The 18096-nt window shown below is 47.6% G+C and overlaps 1 protein-coding gene across 1 annotated transcript; it reads left to right on the top strand.

Moving 5' to 3' along the window:
* Nucleotides 1-73: 73 nt before the first annotated feature.
* On the top strand, nt 74-7125 carry Ssr2 (signal sequence receptor subunit 2). The gene is made up of 6 exons (XM_005331369.5): nt 74-176; nt 809-957; nt 1600-1698; nt 2884-2992; nt 5047-5124; nt 6562-7125. Exons 1-6 carry the CDS (start codon nt 168-170, stop codon nt 6670-6672), a joined length of 555 nt encoding a protein of 184 aa, XP_005331426.1. The 5' UTR covers nt 74-167; the 3' UTR covers nt 6673-7125.
* Nucleotides 7126-18096: the final 10971 nt, after the last annotated feature.

An 18096-nucleotide genomic window follows, 5' to 3' on the forward strand; every position in this document is an offset into this window, starting at 1 on the left:
CCTGCAGCGCTCAGATCCTAGAGCCAGGCTGGCGCTACAGAAGGAGAGGCGTGGCTTGCCCGGGAACTACAATTCCCACAAGGCATTGGGTTTCCGGCCAGAGCTTATTTCCGGTCTTTTGGGTGCTGACGTTCTCTTCCGGTCGTGGTGGCGCCCGGGCCTTTGGGATGCTCACGGTGAGTGCACAGGCTTAGGGAGTTGGAGCAGGAGGGGTGATAGCCCCGGATCCGCACAGCCCTCGGCAGCCGGGGGTTCGCGCGGGCAGGCCGCACCGGCGGGAGGACGGGTAACCTTGGCGGAGGGAGTGGGGGCCGACCGGAGGAAGGAGGGGGCAGATCAAACCGAACCCCCAGGGACCCGGGGAAGGATGTGGGGACAAGGACAGCGGGATCCTGGGGATGGACTGGTGGGGAGGGGATCGAGACTTAAGGAGGATCCCTACCGGAGCTGTGGGGGAGGAACGCTGCTGCGGGAAGGCTGCCGCCTGCGGGTCCCCGGGTGAGGGAAAGCGAGAGGCTGCTGCAGACCTGAGGTGGCCACAGGACACGGCAGGAAAACCCTGTTCTGCCCCGTGCTAAGGGCACCCGCCAGCTGATGAGCACCTGGGCGCAGGAAGGGGGCCGTCTTCCGGGGCTAATGAGTCTGGACAGTGGTCAGCGCTGGTAGCCTGCGCAGGGCTTTGTGGAGTGGGCAGCTGCTTGGACAGGGGATCAAGAGAGTTTTGGTGGACTTATAAGGGAAGGCTGTCAGGAGGATTTTGGTCACATACTACTGGGTTGACTACTTACTCTGCTTTTTTTCTCCAAAGATGAGGCTGCTGGCGTTTGTGGCTCTGTTAGCTGTCACTCATGCAGAGGAAGGAGCCAGACTTCTGGCCTCCAAGTCCCTGCTGAACCGATATGCGGTGGAGGGGCGAGACCTGACTTTACAGTACAACATCTACAATGTGGGCTCAAGGTAAGGGGGCGCCGGGATTTCCGACTGGGCCCTTTTCTGGATTCTTAGTTCTCAGATGAGCATAAGGAACATCTTGGTGAGTAGTGATTTCTCTTGGGATTTGTTATCTAGTAACATTAGATATTACTGGGCCTACTCTTGAAAGTAGAGGACATTTTTACCTACACTGCAGAACACCATATTCCAGTTTTTAGGTTGGAAGAGTTTCAGAGTAGAGAAGACACAAGAATTGTGAAACCAGAGGGGAAGATGAAGACATAGAAAATGTACAGGCCTTTGCTACCTCAAAGGTTTAAGTTTCAGCTTCCTTCTTTCACTATTCATGAGCATTTTTATTGCCGTTCTTTCATTTTATTCCCTTTAATTTTTTCCCCCATATTTGTCCTCTCTTCCAACCCCTCCCACACACACAAAGAATTTGAGACAAGAATGAATTTGGGCCCATTCCCTTCTAGATGCTCAGATATTTTGGTATTTCTGAGTGGTAGAATCTAGTCTTCAACATAAATCCTTCAGTGCCACAGACTCAAATTGTTATGTGAATCTCTTTTGAGTTCTGACATTTTAACATAAATTTGATTGTTGATTGAGTAGTTTAATGTTATTAACCTTACCTACACTTTTTGTTTCCTCTGTTTTCAGTGCTGCGTTAGATGTGGAATTATCTGATGATTCCTTCCCTCCAGAAGACTTTGGCATTGTCTCCGGTATGCTCAATGTCAAATGGGACCGGATTGCCCCGTATCCTCTTGGCTCTGGGTGTTGGAGACTGGGGAAGGAGGCCACTACCTGCAAAGTAGCATGGGTACTTGAAGTAGACTGGGAACATGAGGCAGGAAAGACTAGTGTAAATTGTGTGAGTATGATTTCAAGAAGACCTGCGGGGGGGTTCTTGAAGTTTTGGTTGTAAGGCCCTGAAACATACTATATTAGAAAGTTATAGACACAAAGATGTCTGTGGCCAGGCATGGATGTTTAAGACGGTCACCCCTAGCCCCAAGATGTTTTTTAAAGGAAATTCAGTGAATCTGGGCATGGTGGCACACAGCTACAATCCCAGCTACTCAGGAAGATCACAAATTCAGGGTCAGCCTGGGCAACTTAGTAAGATCCTGTGTAAGCAAAAAATTAAAAAGGCTAGGAGTGTAGCTCAGTTGTATAGTGTCTTGGGTTAAATCCCCAGTGCAGAAAGAAGGATAGAGGAAGGGAAGGAGGGAAGAAATTAAATGGGATACTAGCATGGAGAACCTGGGTGACCATTTTGAAGTCTCTAATTCAAGGAGTTTCTTTTTCTGATCTACCAGTTATTTCCTAAGTATGGGATTAGGTACTTGATGTTTTTGTTTCTCTCACTCTCCCCCCTCCCCTTCTCCTCCTCTCCTTCTCTCCCCTTCTCCTCCCTCCCTCCCTCCCTCTCTCTTTTGTGGTCCTGAGGATTGAATCCAGGGCTTGGTGCATGCTAGAACACTCTTCGCTGAGCTACATCCTCAGCCCTATTTTCTCTTGTGAATTAAAGTATATTTAGATTTTTCTTAGGAGGGTAAATGTACTCTTTGTATTTTTTCTCATTTTCTGTTTTTTTGTATTTTCAAAAACTTTGTTCACATACAGTCGATGAAAGAGATCTGTGAGCTTAAGTGAGTATGATTTTTCATCTGTAATATATTTGCAAGTTTACTTCAAAAACCTTATTATATCATGAGCCCCTTAATTTAAAAGGGGCTCATGATATAATAATTTTAAAGACATCATAATACACCACATGTTCGATTTTTTTTTTTTTAAAGCGGTTTTTTGATTCCTATGGTGTATTGCAGATATGAATTCACATGTTGGCAACTATTTTAGGAATGGTGCGCTTAGGCTACAAGCTGAAAGGTTCTTACCGCCTTAGCTTCAGTTTCCCTTCCTTAACTCTTGGACCAGTGCTAGCAACGTCTCCCACACCGTGGTCCTGCGTCCTCTCAAGGCTGGTTACTTCAACTTCACCTCAGCCACAATTACCTACCTGGCCCAAGAGGACGGTCCTGTTGTGGTGAGTTGCCCAAGTCCTGGGCTGGATGGGGCTTGGATCTGTCTGCCCTTAAGAATTCCTAGAGAATTTCCACCGTAGCCTCTAGGTTGTGAAAGAGATAAGACTGACCAAAAACTCGGTGTTGTCCTAAGAAGTGTGATTCAATTTGTAGAGATAGAGAACAGAGTCACTGAGATAGATGGAAAAAGAGCTTCATAACATTCCCTTCCTCTTCATTCCTTCTGCATTCCTTTTACTCTGGAATGTGTCATTTGCTATCCAGTTTTTTGCTGTCCTTGCCTTTCTGGTCATTTTTTGTTTTTGTTTTGTTTGTGGTGCTGAGAACCCAGGGCATGCTGGGTAATTTTCATTATCTTCTAAGCCACTGTCAGATGATTGACAGGCTCCACTGTTCCCATCTTGCCCTTGCTTAGAATGTCCTGCCAATTGCTTTGAAGCTAAGATCTCCTGCCTGTCACTGCACACCCTCCAATAGTCTTGTCCTGTCTCTCCAGCCTTCTTTCCCACTCCACCCACACAGATCCCAATCCTCACTAGTTCAAGCTCCTTCCTGCACTCCCTCTCCTCTCAGTGCTTATTCTTTCCTTTGTTCTTATTCTTTGCCTTTGTTCTGTTTGAAGTACTCTCTATCCTCCATTTCGTTAGCAGAAGTCTTCTCAAGACCCAATTTTGAGCTGTATCTCCTTGTTACTGTCTTCTGCCAAATGTGGCGGCACATGCCTGTAATCCCAGAAATTTGGGAGGCTGAGGCGGGAGGATTGCAATTTCAAAGTCAACCTCAGCAATTTAGCTAGGCCCTCAGTAACTTAGCAAGACCCCTAAAAAAATAAAAAGGGCTGCGAATGTGGCTCAGTGGTAGCATGCCCCTGGGTTTAATTCTTGGTTACCTTACCCCTGCCAAAGTTTTAGTTGCTTACTGTCTTCATTAGTTTTGTTTCTTATATGTAGATCTTCCCTTCTTTTCATCTCCCAATTTAATTATAAACTCCTGGGGCACAGGAACTCAGTCTTTTGATTGATTCATTAAAATCAATAGACATTTCTTGAGCCCTTACAACATGCTAGACTCTGGGAAATACCAAGAAAACTAGGGCACCATCCCAGTCCCAAAAATCTTAGATCATAAATTTGTAAATATATGAAGGTAAAACATGGTCCTGCCCAGGGAACTAAAAGAAATCTAAAATTCTGTAACAGTCAGTGCACTTTCAAATTGTTCATTTTTTTTCATAAACCACATGGACCCTGTTCTTGTAATCTTAGCTGTTTTCACATCTTGTATCATTTCTGTTTTCAGAACCAACTTCAGGACTCTGGTTCTACCCAATACTTGATGGGTTAATAGATAAAAAAATCTAAGACTCAGCTGCTGTCTTAGAACAAAGTTGTTTGCAATGCGCTTCAAACTCTTGGCCTCCTCTTCAAACCAAAGGAATGTGGGCCAATCCCAGCCCTCCACTTGTAATGTCCACTTGGAGAGGGCTTTATAATTTTCATAATTCTTCTCATTATTTCATTTGAGCCTTATGTGAGCCCTGTGAGGTATAGAAGAGGAGTTTTGTTTGAGGAGTAAGTAAATGATTGCTGAAGGCGAGTCATTCCACTGCACATCTGGCCTTGCAGAGGGGCCAGTGGTGGTGAGCAGTTTCACTCTCCAGAGTCTGAAGCTGTGACAGAAGGATCGAGCTTTCATTCCAGGTGCATACCTGGCCCACCCTTTTAATAAATGCATAGCCGGTGGTGTTTTTCAGGCCTCCTGGCTCCTAATTTATTATTCTTTCCAACACCCAGTACACTTAGGAGAATCCTCCGACTCTTCCTGGTTCAAATACTTGTCCTTCTTTTTTTTTTTTTTTTTTGCATTGAACCAGGGCCCCACACATGCAAGGCAAGGGCTCGGCCACTGAGCCACATTTCCTTGTGAGAAGGCCTTCTTCATCTTCTTGGAGCACTCTTTGGGATACTTTGGGAACTGAAAAGTCTGATGTGGGGACTGCTTCCTTCCTTAGATGAGACGACTGGAGATTGCCTTAATGTCTTTCTTTTCTCTTCAGGTTGGCTCCACCAGTGCACCTGGGCAGGGAGGAATCCTGGCTCAGCGGGAGTTTGACAGAAGATTCTCCCCTCATTTTGTAAGCTTTCTAATATTTTCTCATTCTCCTGGGGTGAGAACACTCTTGGTTCTGGAACCTCTTGGCCTCCTTAAAAGACTTCATTGGTCGGCCTACCTGTCTGGTTTTTTGTTGGTGTGTTTGGTTTTGTTTTGTTGGTATCTGATACAGACAGTTATCAAATATCCTGATTTGACCATGCTCAGAGATTTTCATCAATGAGATTGCTGTTGCCAGAACCATAGAACTGGCCTTTTTCTCTACTCAACCTTGAGCAGAGCCTGGTCTACATGGAGGATCTTTTTTTGTGGGGGAAAGGTACCATGGATTGAACTCAGCGGCACTCGACCACTGAGCCCTATTTTGTATTTTGTTTAGAGACAGGGTCTCACTGAGTGGCTTAGCACCTCGCCATTGCTGAGGCTGGCTTTGAACTCCCTCCTACCTCAGCCTCTCAAGCTGCTGGGATACCGGTGTGTGCCTCCGAGCCCAGCTCATTTTTGGAGGTCTAAGAGAGTATCTGACTAGGTTTAAAGAGTCATAGCGTGCTGGCCATGGTGGTGCACACCTGTAATCGGGAGGCTGAGGCAGAAGATCACAGTTTGAGGCCAGCCTCAGCAACTTAGCAAGCCCTGTTTCAAAAATAAATAAAGAGCTGGGGATATAGCTCAGAGGTGGAGCACCCCTGGGTTCCATCCCCAGTGCCCAAAAAAAATAAAGGGTCATAGAACATGGAGAAAGTCCAGCAGGAACTTGGTGTTTGATCTAGGGGAGAATATTTTGAAGATGTGGCTAAAATACTGAATGAAGGAATTCCTTCATTCAGTGAGTGACTGTAAAGTTCCTAATCACGTGCTTGCTGAGCTTTGCTTTGGGAAGGCCTGGCCGTCAAGGCGTAGTCCCTCCCGGTAAGAGATTGTTACAGGCTCATGTAGGCCCCAGCAGGTAGGTGGCGAAGACACCTTGAGACGCTTATGCAGGGCGCCAGGGGAGCACACCGCAGCATCCAGCCTGTTTTCAGGAGCCACAGGGACTCATCCAAGGAGGAGGCTAGGGAGGGCAGGGGTTCTAAACAGAAGGGGTGATCAGATGTCAGACTAGAGGGTGTGGCGGGGAATGGTGAGCTGACAAAGCTAAAGGGCAGGAGTGAGGTGAGGGGATGGAGGAGGGGGATAAGGGGGTCAGGGGGGTCAGAGGAAGCCTGACTGCTAGGGGCAAGACCTGGGTACCTCCGTTCTCAAACACTGTCTGGAAGCAGTCTGGAGGCCTTTGGCTTCACAGCTTGAAGCCTGGTCTCCAGAAAGCCTTTCTGTGTCAGGAGTGGTCAGAGGAACTTTGTGGCTAAAGTTCTGCTAGAATCTGGGCCACACACTCCCTTCTCTTGTTGGGCCTACTCCTCCCCTGGGCTCTCCTGAGCACTTATTGGCTTCTAAGCAAGGCCTTGGTTTTCCTCCACAGCTGGACTGGGCAGCCTTCGGGGTTATGACCCTTCCGTCCATCGGCATCCCCCTGCTCTTGTGGTACTCCAGCAAAAGGAAATACGACACCCCCAAAACCAAGAAGAACTGAGTGGGGCTTCCGTGGCCCTCCTCTCCCAAGAAAACAGGTGCTTTCCAGACTCCAGCGGGATCTCAGATGCACTCTCTTCCCCCTTACCCTTGGCCACCTTCTCCTGGACCCTGCCCTGCTCTCAACCAGAGTGAAGGACCTGGCCTGGGAGTCGGAGAGCCTCGGTGGTTCCACTGTGAAGCCATACAGACAGGACGGCCTTCAGCCCCTGCGTGCGCCTAGAGGCCGTCTGGGGCCCCACCGAGGTGCTGTTGGTATTTCGCTGCAACGTGAACTCTCGGGTCCAGGAGAGGCCTTTCAGAGATGCCTGACACCACCCCGTCCCCTTCCTCCTCTTTCAGAAGAGGGTGAGAGAAGAAATGAAAGCCGTGGGACTCTCAGAGACTATCCAGTCTCTTCTGGGTTAGGGAAGCGCTTACCAAATGGGGTTTTTTAATAAAAACAAATGCCACACACTGACTCCCCTGTTTTCCCGCTAGCCTGGTGAGCAAAGGTTGCTGTGGGAGCTTGGGCCCTGCGTGCTCTGCTCCTGGGCAAGCAAGCTAAGTTCTGGTCTCCTTGTCACAGGGTTGTGGTCTCTGCCCCCTGTGAGTCCTCCTTCCCTCTGAGTGTTCCTGTCAGTCACCACCTACTGTCCTGACCCTGCCTTGCCTGTTAGCTCTCCACTGCTGGGGAAGATGGAGGAACAGCTGTTTTCACGCCCTGGAGTCCTGATCTGTATCTATTTAGCATTCATTTATTTTTGGCACCAGGGACTGAACTCAGGAGCACTTTTCCACTGAGCTACATCACCAGCCCTTTTTATTTTTTCAGTTGTTGATGGACCTTTATTTATTTTTAAAATTTATTTACATGCAGTGCTGAGATAAACCCAGTGCATCACATATGAGGCAAGTACTTGCCACTGAGCCACAACCCCAACCCTGTTTTTTCATTTTGAAAGTGTCTCTAAGTCAGGGAGGCTGGCCTTGAACTTGAGATCCTCCTGCCTCAGTCTCCTGAGTTGTTGAGATTATAGGTGTGCATGACCACCCACAACCAGTTTGTTGATCATTTTTAAAAAAGCTCTCTCTTGTGCCCGTTTCTAGCCCATTCTCATATTTAAGAACTAGCTTTTTTTTTTTTTTTTTTGGTACTGGGGATTGAACTCACAGGCACTTTACCACTGAGTCATATCCCGAGTCCTTTTCTTTCTTTTTCTTTTTTTTGAGATGGGGTCTTGCTAAGTTGAACTTTGAACTTGCAATCCTCCTGTCTCAGCCTCCTGTGTTGCTGGGAATCACAGGCATATGCCACTGTACCTGGCCAAGAACTAGCTTTTCTTGAGTTTAAATTTATTTTAATGCCTCTGTGCTTTGAACTCAGGCCGGGAAGAAGGGCTGGGTCTCCTGACTTGGGCCCTCAGCATGGCTTATGGAAAGGCAGTGGCTTTGGCTGCACCAGCAGCGAGGAGAAGCCACTGTAAGCTGACTCTGTCCAACCCAGGAATGTCGTGGTCCGCAACAGCCTCCCAGGCAGGAGGGAAGCCCAACAAACACCCGCTTTGTTCCCGTTTAGATTCTGCTCCCCCTGGCTCCCCTGCCCAACTGGTTTAACCTTTCCTTTGCCCAGAACTGGGAGCCTCTGGGCCCCTGGAAGATGAAAAGGACATGGAGACAACGGGAGGCTCCAAATGGAGTAGCCCTGGGCCAGCTCACATCCCTCTTTCAGGGGCTGCGGCTTGGACACCCCAGGACCGGTCAGGTCAGAGGGCAAGAAGGCTGCGTTGGCTTTTGTTCATTGTGTTCCTGGTGGAAACCCTGAATGCTCAGAAGATTCGGGTAAAAGGGGCAGTGGGTCAGGCTCAGGATGAAAACAGGTGTGGGGAAGGGCAGGCGAACTGCTTTGCTGTATGTTGGCTTGCTCTCTAGGACTCTGAAATGTCTGTTTCTAGAGGAGGCAGAACCCATTCTTCCACTTGTGCTCGCCTCTGGAAACCTGTGGTTCAGCCTATGAGCTAACCTATAGGAGAAGGGGTCCTATGTTAGGGGGTAGATGGATGAACTTCATAACGCTCCAAGGGAATAAGAGATTCTGATCTTGGAGGTACTCTTTTTTCAAAAGCTGGGGAGACTTGTCTATCCTACCTTGTGTCCTGGCAATGTTACAGGGAAGACTAGACGAGAATCCAGGAACCCGCAGATGACAAAAGAAGCATTGTGAAGACAGTGAGAGTCACAGGCACCTTGAAAAGCAGCCAAAATCAGATACTTCATTTCTTGAGAGTTCCTTGGAGTCAGGATGGAATTTGAACCTCTCTTAAGTAGTGATGTTGGGGAATGTAGGAGTTTCTCCAATCTATGGACGGAGACTTGGCTGGAATAGTTGGCTTTAGGATTGAGCGTTCTTGACTTCTCAAGGTAATCATCTGACGGGAGGACAAGTGGCGGGCTGCACTCCTGTTCACTAATCAAAAACCACCCTAGGGTTGTGCCACTGTGGCACGTGCCTGTCCTGACATCCCAGCAACTCAGGAGGCTGAGGCCGGAGTATTGAAAGTTGGAGGACAACCTTGGCAACTTAATGAGACCCTGTCTCAAAATAAAAAATCAAATGGGCTGAGGAGGTAGCTCAGTGGTAAAGCACTCCTGGGTTCAATCTTTAGTACCAAGAAGGAAAAAAAAAAAAAACAGCAAGCCACTCCAGGAAGGTGGTGTGAACTCTGATCCTGAGATTGCACACAGATTTGTGAGGGAGAGGGAAAAGTGCACAGTGATCCCACATCCTTCCTAGAGAATGGGTACTCACACTGAGGCTCCTCCCTCAAAGGCAATACAGATAGTAACCCAGGCTGCCAGCCCATTCCAGGTCCCCTCCACCCTCCGCAGAGCAGCCCTTTAGCCCTCCCACATCGTCCACACTTTGAACCGGCATGTACTCACCCACACACCCAGCCCCGTACCAGGAGGAGCAAGTGCTTTGATTTCCACCCCCCTCCCGTACTAGGCCTTCAGACTGTACCTGGAGAGAGTGGATGGGAAACGAGTTCCAGAATGAATTTCTACCCACCTGGGAGTAGAGGAGTAATTCAGTGAAAGGATGGAAAGTGGTTCAGGGTTGAGAGAGCAGCCGGGGGAGGCAGCAATGACCACAGGGTCAGGAGCATTGGATCCCTGCTCCTCACCAACCATCCACTGGCTGTTGTGACCGCAGGTAATCACCACCCACCTCTCAGAGCCTCTTTCCTCATCTGGACAATCACCGGGTTGTTTAATGAGAGGGTTTCTGAAGACCCTTCACCAAGAAGATAGCATAGGCCTTTCTCCTATTTATTTATTGATTGATACTGGGGTGGAACCTAGGGATACTTACCACTGAGCCACATCTCCAGCCCTTTTCATTTTATATTTTGAGTCAGGGTCTCACTAAGTTGCTTAGGACCTTGGTAAATTGCGGAGGCTGGCCTCTAACTTGTCCTCTTGCCTCAGCCTCTTGAGTGTGAGATTAGTCATATACCACTGTTCCCTGCTCCTGTGTTCTTATGTAGTAAAAAACAAATACTGTCTGGGCGGGTTGGTAGCTCAGTGGTAGAGCACTTAACTAGCCTGTGTGGAGTCCCGGGTCAATGTCCAGCTTCACAAACAAACAAAAAAACACAGTAAAGCCGGGCATGGTGGTGCATGCCTATAATCCCAGCTGCTTGGAAGGCTGAGGCAGGAGGATCCTGAGTTCAAAGCCAGACTCAGCAAAAAAGGGAGGCGCTAAGCAATTTAGTGAGACCCTGTCTCTAAATAAGATACAAAATAGGGCTGGGGATGTGGCTCAGGGGTTGAGTGCCCCTGAATTCAATCCCAGGTACCAAAAAAACAACAACAACAACACAGTAACTCTGTCATGATGTGGTTGGGCCGGGCCAGGAAGATACAAGTTCTACATCTGTCATTTCCCTCTTACCTAGAACAAGAATTTTAGAGCAAGGATGAACCATAGATCACCCAACTTCATCCTGTCATTTAATAGATGAGGAAAGACAAAGTAAAGTGGCTTATCCAAGGTCACCAGCAAGTGACAGCTGGCATATTGGAGTTGTACAGATCCAGCACTTGTGTTCCACCATTTCACAGATGAGGGGATGAGCTGATAGGTGACTCTTCAAAGTCCCCATAATGAGTTGGCAGAGCCAGCTGACGTCTCCCAACTCCAACAAGCCCTTTCCATTAGACCTGGGGCCCATCACTACCTGGCAAAGTCCCATGTCTGCCCAAGCCCTCCAGTGCTCTGGGGGAAGACGGGAGGGGTGAGTCAGCCACCCACCCCCGCTGCTATCAGGGAAAGGGGTGGAGAGCTGATCAAATATCCTGCTGCCCGGTATCCACAACAAGCCCGGTGGTGATCGCTTGTATGCTGAGTTGCTTGGTCACCCCTGTTCCTGTTGGCCCTCCTCAGAGGTGGCTGCCCTTGCCATCGCTCCTCCCTGCACTTTCATTAAAAAAAAAAAAAAAAAAATTTCCTCCTTCACTTCTATAACCTGCCTCTTAAAGGGACCAACAAGCACTTCTGAAGCCAATTTTTTTTGCTTGTGTGTTTGCGGGGGAACACAGGGGTGCTCTACCTGTGCTCTATCCCCAGCCTTTTTCCTTTTTTATTTTGAGACAGGATCTCATTAAGTTGCCCAGACTGATCTTGAACTTGGGATTCCCCCTGCCCAGGCCGCCCGCCTGCCCCAGTAGCTGAGATTGCAGGTGTGGCCAGTGGGCCCAGCTCTTTTTCTGAAATATGCCCTTTCCCCCTCCCCAGCTTCTCCCTGTCCCTTTTGAAAGGACGGTGGGAGTTCCCTGAGATGTCAGGCTCCCACATCCTTTCCCCTTCTCGTGACCTCAGCTTGGTTTCCTGCACCTGTTTCCATGGGAGTCTGATTCCTGGGGCCGCCCTTTTTCAGGGAACGCTGGGGACAGGGCATCGAAGGGGTTAAAGTCCTGGGTACAGCACTGTGTAGGGTGTTTGGAGTAGGGCGGGGAAGGGAAGGGCTAGGGGAGGTGGAGAGGCAGCTGGTCTGGACTGGAAGGAGTCCCCCCTGTCTCCTATGCAACCTTCTGGACCAAGAACAGTTCCCTTAGCAGAAAGGAGACCCAGGCACCCCATGAAGGCCCCGGACTGAAAGCAGGACTTTCCTATACTGAAGTCACCAACTGAGGGCGGGAACAGGTGCCCCGTCTTCGGGATAGCTCCCAGTCCTGGTGAGTTTCCTTCTTCCCTTTCCTGTGTTCTTCCAATGAATGGGCATTCTCCCGGAAGCAGAGATGTCCAGGAATCCCTTAGTATCCCAGGGAGTGGAGAACAATCGCTCCTCCAACCAATCTCCTGCATTCAGCTCTCATTTTTCATTAGGGGGTAGTGTGTGTGTGTGTGTGTGTGTGTGTGTGTGTGTGTGTGTGTGTGTGTGTGACAATAATGGTCAATGGTTAATTAACACAAATTGTGCTACAAATGATGCTAAATTCTTTATATATATATATATATATATATATATATATGTTTTTTAATCTCTTTAATCCTATGGGGTTGGCATACCCAATCCCTATATTAATAAAAGGCTTAGACAAGTTCAATAACTAACTCATGTCAATGAAGAGGTAAACTGTAGAACTGAGATTCGGACTCAAGTTCATCCGACATCAGCCCATTAGAGTGTCTTTTGGTCTCTTTTTCTTACTTGGGAGACATGGACACTGAGAATGGCTCTGGAATCTTGAAACCTCAATATTCCAGTCACCCAGGGTCCCCTTCTTCTTGTGCCTAACATCGTTCCTTTTATGATGGAGGGTGAATTGTGAGATTGAAAGGGCCACTTACTCATACCTGAGAGCCAGGGGCTTCCAGATTCCAGATTATCTCATCCAAATTAGGGGTTCCCTGTTCCACTGACTTTCTTCAGCTGTTTCCCGGGATCTGACAGGTTAATTCCCTGCGTCAGAGGGCCAAGTCTTCTCAGGTGTGTCCCTCTGAATCTCAGACCCTCTAGTACCCCACCCTTCTGGCACAGCTCTCAAAGTGCATGCCAGGAAACCAGCAGGAGGTAGAAGAGGACTGGCTGGTCTTGGCCCTTTTCTTCTCTGTCCCCCCTATATCATGGGCTAGTCTGGGTCTTAAGGCCCTGGTAGAATAAGCATACAGCCACAGGCCCAGGAGAAAGAAGGAGGATAAGTGTCCCTAAATTCAATTTTCGAATCAATTAAAAACAAAAAACATCCTGGCATAGTGGCACACACCTGTAATCCTAACTACTTATCGAGGCAGGAGGATCACGAGTTCAAGGCCAGCTTGGGCAATTTAGTGAGATCTTGTCTCAAAATAAAAAAGAAAAAGGGCTGGGGATATAGCTCGGTGGTAGAGCATGCTGGAAAACCCTGGGTTCAATCCCCAGTAATGCAAAAATAAAAACCCAACAACAATACAAAGCAGTCAGATTCCCAACTGACTCATGCACCTAGTGTATCACAGAGACGGTGGTGACTGAAGTGTTTGAGATGCCTGTTTGCTGACATAGTAGAAGGCCTGTGGTTAGATGAGACCCGAGTGTCTTTCCAGCTTGAACTTCTAGAATTTACTAATAATAAAGTCCATAGCTCTGCCCTATGGGCCCTGATGTAGGAGGGTACTATCAAGAGTCAACCAGAGTGGGCTGGGGCTGGGGCTCAGTGGCAGAGCACTTGCCTAGCATGTGTGAGGCACGGAGTTCAATTCTTAGCACCACATAAAAAAAATAAATAAATAAAATAAAGGTATTGTAACCATCTACAATCTACAAAAAAATAAAACAAAAAAGAGTCAGCTCGGAAGCTGATCTGGGTAGACGGCTCTTGCCCATACTAGCCCCTGCCCGACCTCTGTATTCATGGGTAGATCTTTCTGGGTCTCAGTGCCTGGCAGTTTATGCTGCAGGAGTGTGTGAATGAACCAAGTCTCCACATCCCTTGCCTTTCCTTTTGGAGACTGAACCGTTCTCTGGCAGTTGATGGGAAAGTCAGAGAAGGAGAACATTTCCAAGGCACCACTGCTCACCCAAGGAAGGCTGCCCTGGATGGGGGGTCCAGGGTGGGAGGAAGGGACTGCTGACTATGGGCCTGCTTCACCTAGGGCTAAAAGAAGCTCTGCTCTAGCCCTCTTTGTGGGGTGCTGTGGGATTAATGGTTTTCTGTGGGAAAAGAAAAGGTAGGTTAAATTTTGAACCATCAAAGGGTTTTCTATGACCCTGTGCCCCCAGGCCAGGGGATCTGGAGGAGAAGCCAGTAGACAATGTCATCTGGCCTCTCCCTTCCTTCCCAGTCTTTATTATCTGGTTCTTTCAGGTCTGCTCCTTTATTGCCCCTTGGGGAGATTTCGGAGCCTGAAGTCACATGCAGGAAGCCTCCCAGGCTTCCAAAGTGGCAGCCAGCATTGACCCCAGACCACCAGTCCCCCGTGTTTGGTTGCTATTAGCAGTTCTTACCCCCAGTGTTTGCTGGCAGCAAACAAAACCAGAGCCCTGCCCACCCCATCACCTCATCACATTGCTAAGATAAGAGAGGGGACAGAAAGGGCAAATTTAACTTCTTTGGTACCCCCAGCTAATTTCTTTTGGAAGCCTGCTGCCTTTCTTTGGCTGGGGTCAAGGAGGTGGATTGAGAAGTGAATGACAATATCAGCTGGATTTATTTCCAAGCTAGTCACTTGCTTTCTTTGGGAGCTTATTTTCTGGTTTCAGAAAAGAACTCAGTGTGTGTGTGGTGGGGGGCGCTGCAGTTGTGGCTCAGTGGTAGAGCATGTGCCTAGCATGTGTGAGGCTCTGGGTTCGATTCTCAGCACCACATATAAATAAATAAAATAAAGGTCCATCACAAATATATATAAAAGAAGAAGAAGAACTCAGTGTGCTGGATCAGCTTTGAAAGCTCTTCTCCACCTCCAATCCTGCAGTCCAGCAGTGTGGTCTTGAGCTAGCAACTTAAGCTCAGGGGACTTCTTATAAAATAGGAAGAATAATGTCTATTTCAAGCAATGGTTGTAATGACCACACAGGCTGGATGTGGACACTCATGGGTTAAACCTCTTTCCCTGTGGGCTCCAGAGGATATTTAGGAAATGGATATGTTGAGATCCTCATGTCCCCTCCTCCCCTAAATTTTTGCAGAATGACTAGTTGGTATGCAGTGAACCTTAATGTCCCTCTTTGGTCTCTTTGGTCCTTCTTGAGATTTTGAAACCCAGTTGCTCTCTATCAGGAGTCTGCAAACTTTCTGTAAATACCCTGAAAAAAAATACTTTAGGCTCTGTAGGCCATATGGTCTCTGTCACAACTATCAGCTTTGCTATCTATCTTAATGCAAAAATAGCCAGAGACAATACGTGAAACAATGAGCACGGCTGTGTCAGGGGGAAAACTTTCTTTCTGGGTGCTGGAATTTGGATTTCTTATAGTTTGTATGTGTCTCAAAGTATTCATTTCTGTTTTTTTTTTTTTTTCTCAACTCTTTAAAAAAAGATAGCAAACAGCCAGGCATGCTGATATACTCCTATTGTTCCAGCCACTTGGGAGGCTGAGGCAAGATTGCAAGTTCAAGGCCAGCCTGGGCAACTTAGCAAGACCCTGTCTGGTGGGTGGGAGGAGGGAAAGCCCAAGATGAAGCTCAGTGGTAGAGGGCCCCTGGGTTCAATCCCCAGAACAGCAAAAAAAAAAAAAAAAGACAGGTCTGGCTCACAGGCTGTAGTTTGCCAACTTCTGCTCTAAATTACCTGAAGTTATTCTGTCCCTCTCTTCTCTTTGGAGGGTTGGTTCATCAGGGTCTCAAAGGACAGAAAAGCTATTGCTCTTCTTGCCATGGTTGCTGCTGTGCACACTTATCCATTAGATGCTGTTTGTAACTAGTCCCCACTGCAGTGTGTTAATGTCACTGTGGGTTATTTTCTTCCCAACCCTCTCTCAAGATAAAACAGTACATCACCATCATATGCTGCCTATTTCTTCTCTGTCTTAAATTGTTCTCTCTAGCTCCCTATTTCAACATGCTTTGTCTTCTCTCTATCTCTAAATAACAACAAAAGTATATTATTAATAGCAAAATATTAGTTGCATTGCACAAATTATCATCAAATCTATCAACAACCTTACAAGGTAATAACCTTATTATTATTCTCTATTTATAGTCTCATACATGATTCTGAGGCTCAAAAAGCTAAGCAAGGGGGGCACACCTGTAGTCCCAGCAACTTGGAAGGCTGAAGCAGGAGGATCACAAGTTCAAAGCCAGTCTCAGCAACTTAGCAAGGCCCTAAGCAATTTCGCAGGGCCTTAAGCAACTTAGCAAGAGGGTCTTTAAATAAAATATCAAAAGGGGTGGGTATGTAGCTCACTGGTTGAGCACCCCTGGGTTCAATTCCCAGTACCAAAAAAAAAAAAAAAAAAAACTAAGCAAGTTCCCAAGGTCATGTGGCTTATGATTATGAAAGCAGCAGAACTTGCAAAACTAACAGACCTCTTTTTTCTTTTTCCTTTTTCTTGGTACTGGGGATTGAACCCAGGAGTGCTCTACCACTGAACATATCTCAAGCCCTTTTATTTTTAATTTTGAGATAGGATCTCCCTAAGTTGCTGAGACTGCCCTCAAACTTGCAATCCTCCTCCTTCAGCCTCCCAAGTCACTGGGATTACTGGCATGTACCACCACACCTGGCAAAACAAACGGACTTTAAAGCCATTATTACACCCTAAAGAAATTATGCTCTCAAAGTTTTTAAACAATAGATGGCCCTTTCCATTGCAATATTATAAGTTTTCATTGTATTACCCAGTAGAGTGTGCAACAAGATATTGATGACTAGTGCAATCAGTGAAGATCATACACTCACAGGAGGGGACCAGAGATACTGATGGTCGGTGATGGTAGGGAGACAGGAAAATAAGCCCCTTCCTGCCCCCCCCACTCCCCAACTCAAGCGTCTGATCCCAGAACTATTTCAGAATCTCCTATCTCTCTGCTCAGCGGAAACAGTGATGTGACAAGATGTGATCTCATACAGAAGCTAAAAAAAGCCTTTCTATGAGACTCCGTCCTGGCCACTCCCTTGCACCATTTCCTGAGCTCTGGAGGCTTGGGAAAGTGGGAGGTGGGGAGAGACCTGATGGATGGAGAGGCAGGGAAAAGACCCAATGATGGACGGCAGCCTCCGTTTGAATTTCAGAAAGCAGAGGAGGGAAATCTCTGGGAGGACGTTAAGGAAAACTTGCCAAGCCTCATCTCTTTGAAGAAAAGAATAAAAATTATTGGTGGGTTAGCCTGGGAGAAGGTAAAGGTTAGAAAGCAGGAAAAACTCTTGAGAAATTAAATGAGGCTGAGAGAGGAAAGCCGTCCAACAGATTCATTTTCACAGACAGCAGAGACCTGAATCAAATGCTGGGGAAAGGGTGGATCTTTGAAAAAGTCCAAAAGGGTTGGACTCCAGTTGATACGCTCTGGAAGAAGACAGGAGGTACACAAAGATCTCAAGCTGAGAGGGCGCAATGGTGCATGCCTGTAATCCCAGAGGCTTGGGAGGCTGAGGCAGGAGGATTCTGAGTTCAAAGCCAGTCTCAGTGAAAGCGAGGCGCTAAGCAACTTAGTGAGACTCTGTCTCTAAATAAATACAAAATAGGGCTGGGGATGTGGCTCAGTGGTCCCAGTTCCCCCCATCAAATATATATATATATATATATATATATATATATATATATATATATATCTCAAGACTAGCAGCAGGGGTGGAAGTGGGAGGGGGTGTAGCTCAGTGGTAGAGAACTTTCTAGTACGCCCTAGACCCTGGGTTTGATCTCCAGCACTGCGGGATGGGGATCAGCAGCGTCTGTCAGCAGGGCTGGGGTTGCAGGGTACTTCCCTTCTTCCTCTAGCAACACATTTTCCAGAAGAAGGTACCAGAAATTGAACCCAGGGGAGCTTCACCACTGACCCACATCCCCAGCTCTTTTTATTTTTTATTTTGAGTCAGGGTCTTGCTAAATTGCTTAGGGCTTCCCTAAATTGCTGAGGTGGGCTTTGAACTCATGACCCTCCTGCCTCAGCCTCCCAGGCCTATCACAGGTGTGTGCCTCCACATCCAGCTCCTTCACTACATTTCATTCATCTTGCCAAAGTCAATCCTGCAAGGACAGATGGGAGGTAGAGGCTGCGTGCTGCAGCTCAAGCCGACTCTCTGCTTCTGGGAAGTCACTGGATATCAGAGCACCCAAGATCCTCCTGGTTCCTTTCCATTTCTGCCCTCTTTCTGGCCCGGGTTCCTCTTTTCCTAGTGCACATTTCCCATGCCTACTCTTCTCCCCACCCGTGCTTCTCCCAGTGCTGCTTTGCCCCTAGATTGCATCTCAGAGACTGCTGGTTGTCGGGGACTGTGCCCTGGTCCTCAGGCTCCATCCTG

This window comes from Ictidomys tridecemlineatus, chromosome 11 (genome assembly GCF_052094955.1).
Source record: "Ictidomys tridecemlineatus isolate mIctTri1 chromosome 11, mIctTri1.hap1, whole genome shotgun sequence".
Lineage (NCBI taxonomy): Eukaryota > Metazoa > Chordata > Mammalia > Rodentia > Sciuridae > Ictidomys > Ictidomys tridecemlineatus.

Coding starts and splice junctions, on each gene's coding strand:
- Ssr2 (XM_005331369.5), top strand. Junction 958..1,599: donor ATCTACAATGTGGGCTCAAG/GTAAGGGGGCGC, acceptor CTCTGTTTTCAG/TGCTGCGTTAGATGTGGAAT. Junction 1,699..2,883: donor AAATGGGACCGGATTGCCCC/GTATCCTCTTGG, acceptor CTCTTGGACCAG/TGCTAGCAACGTCTCCCACA.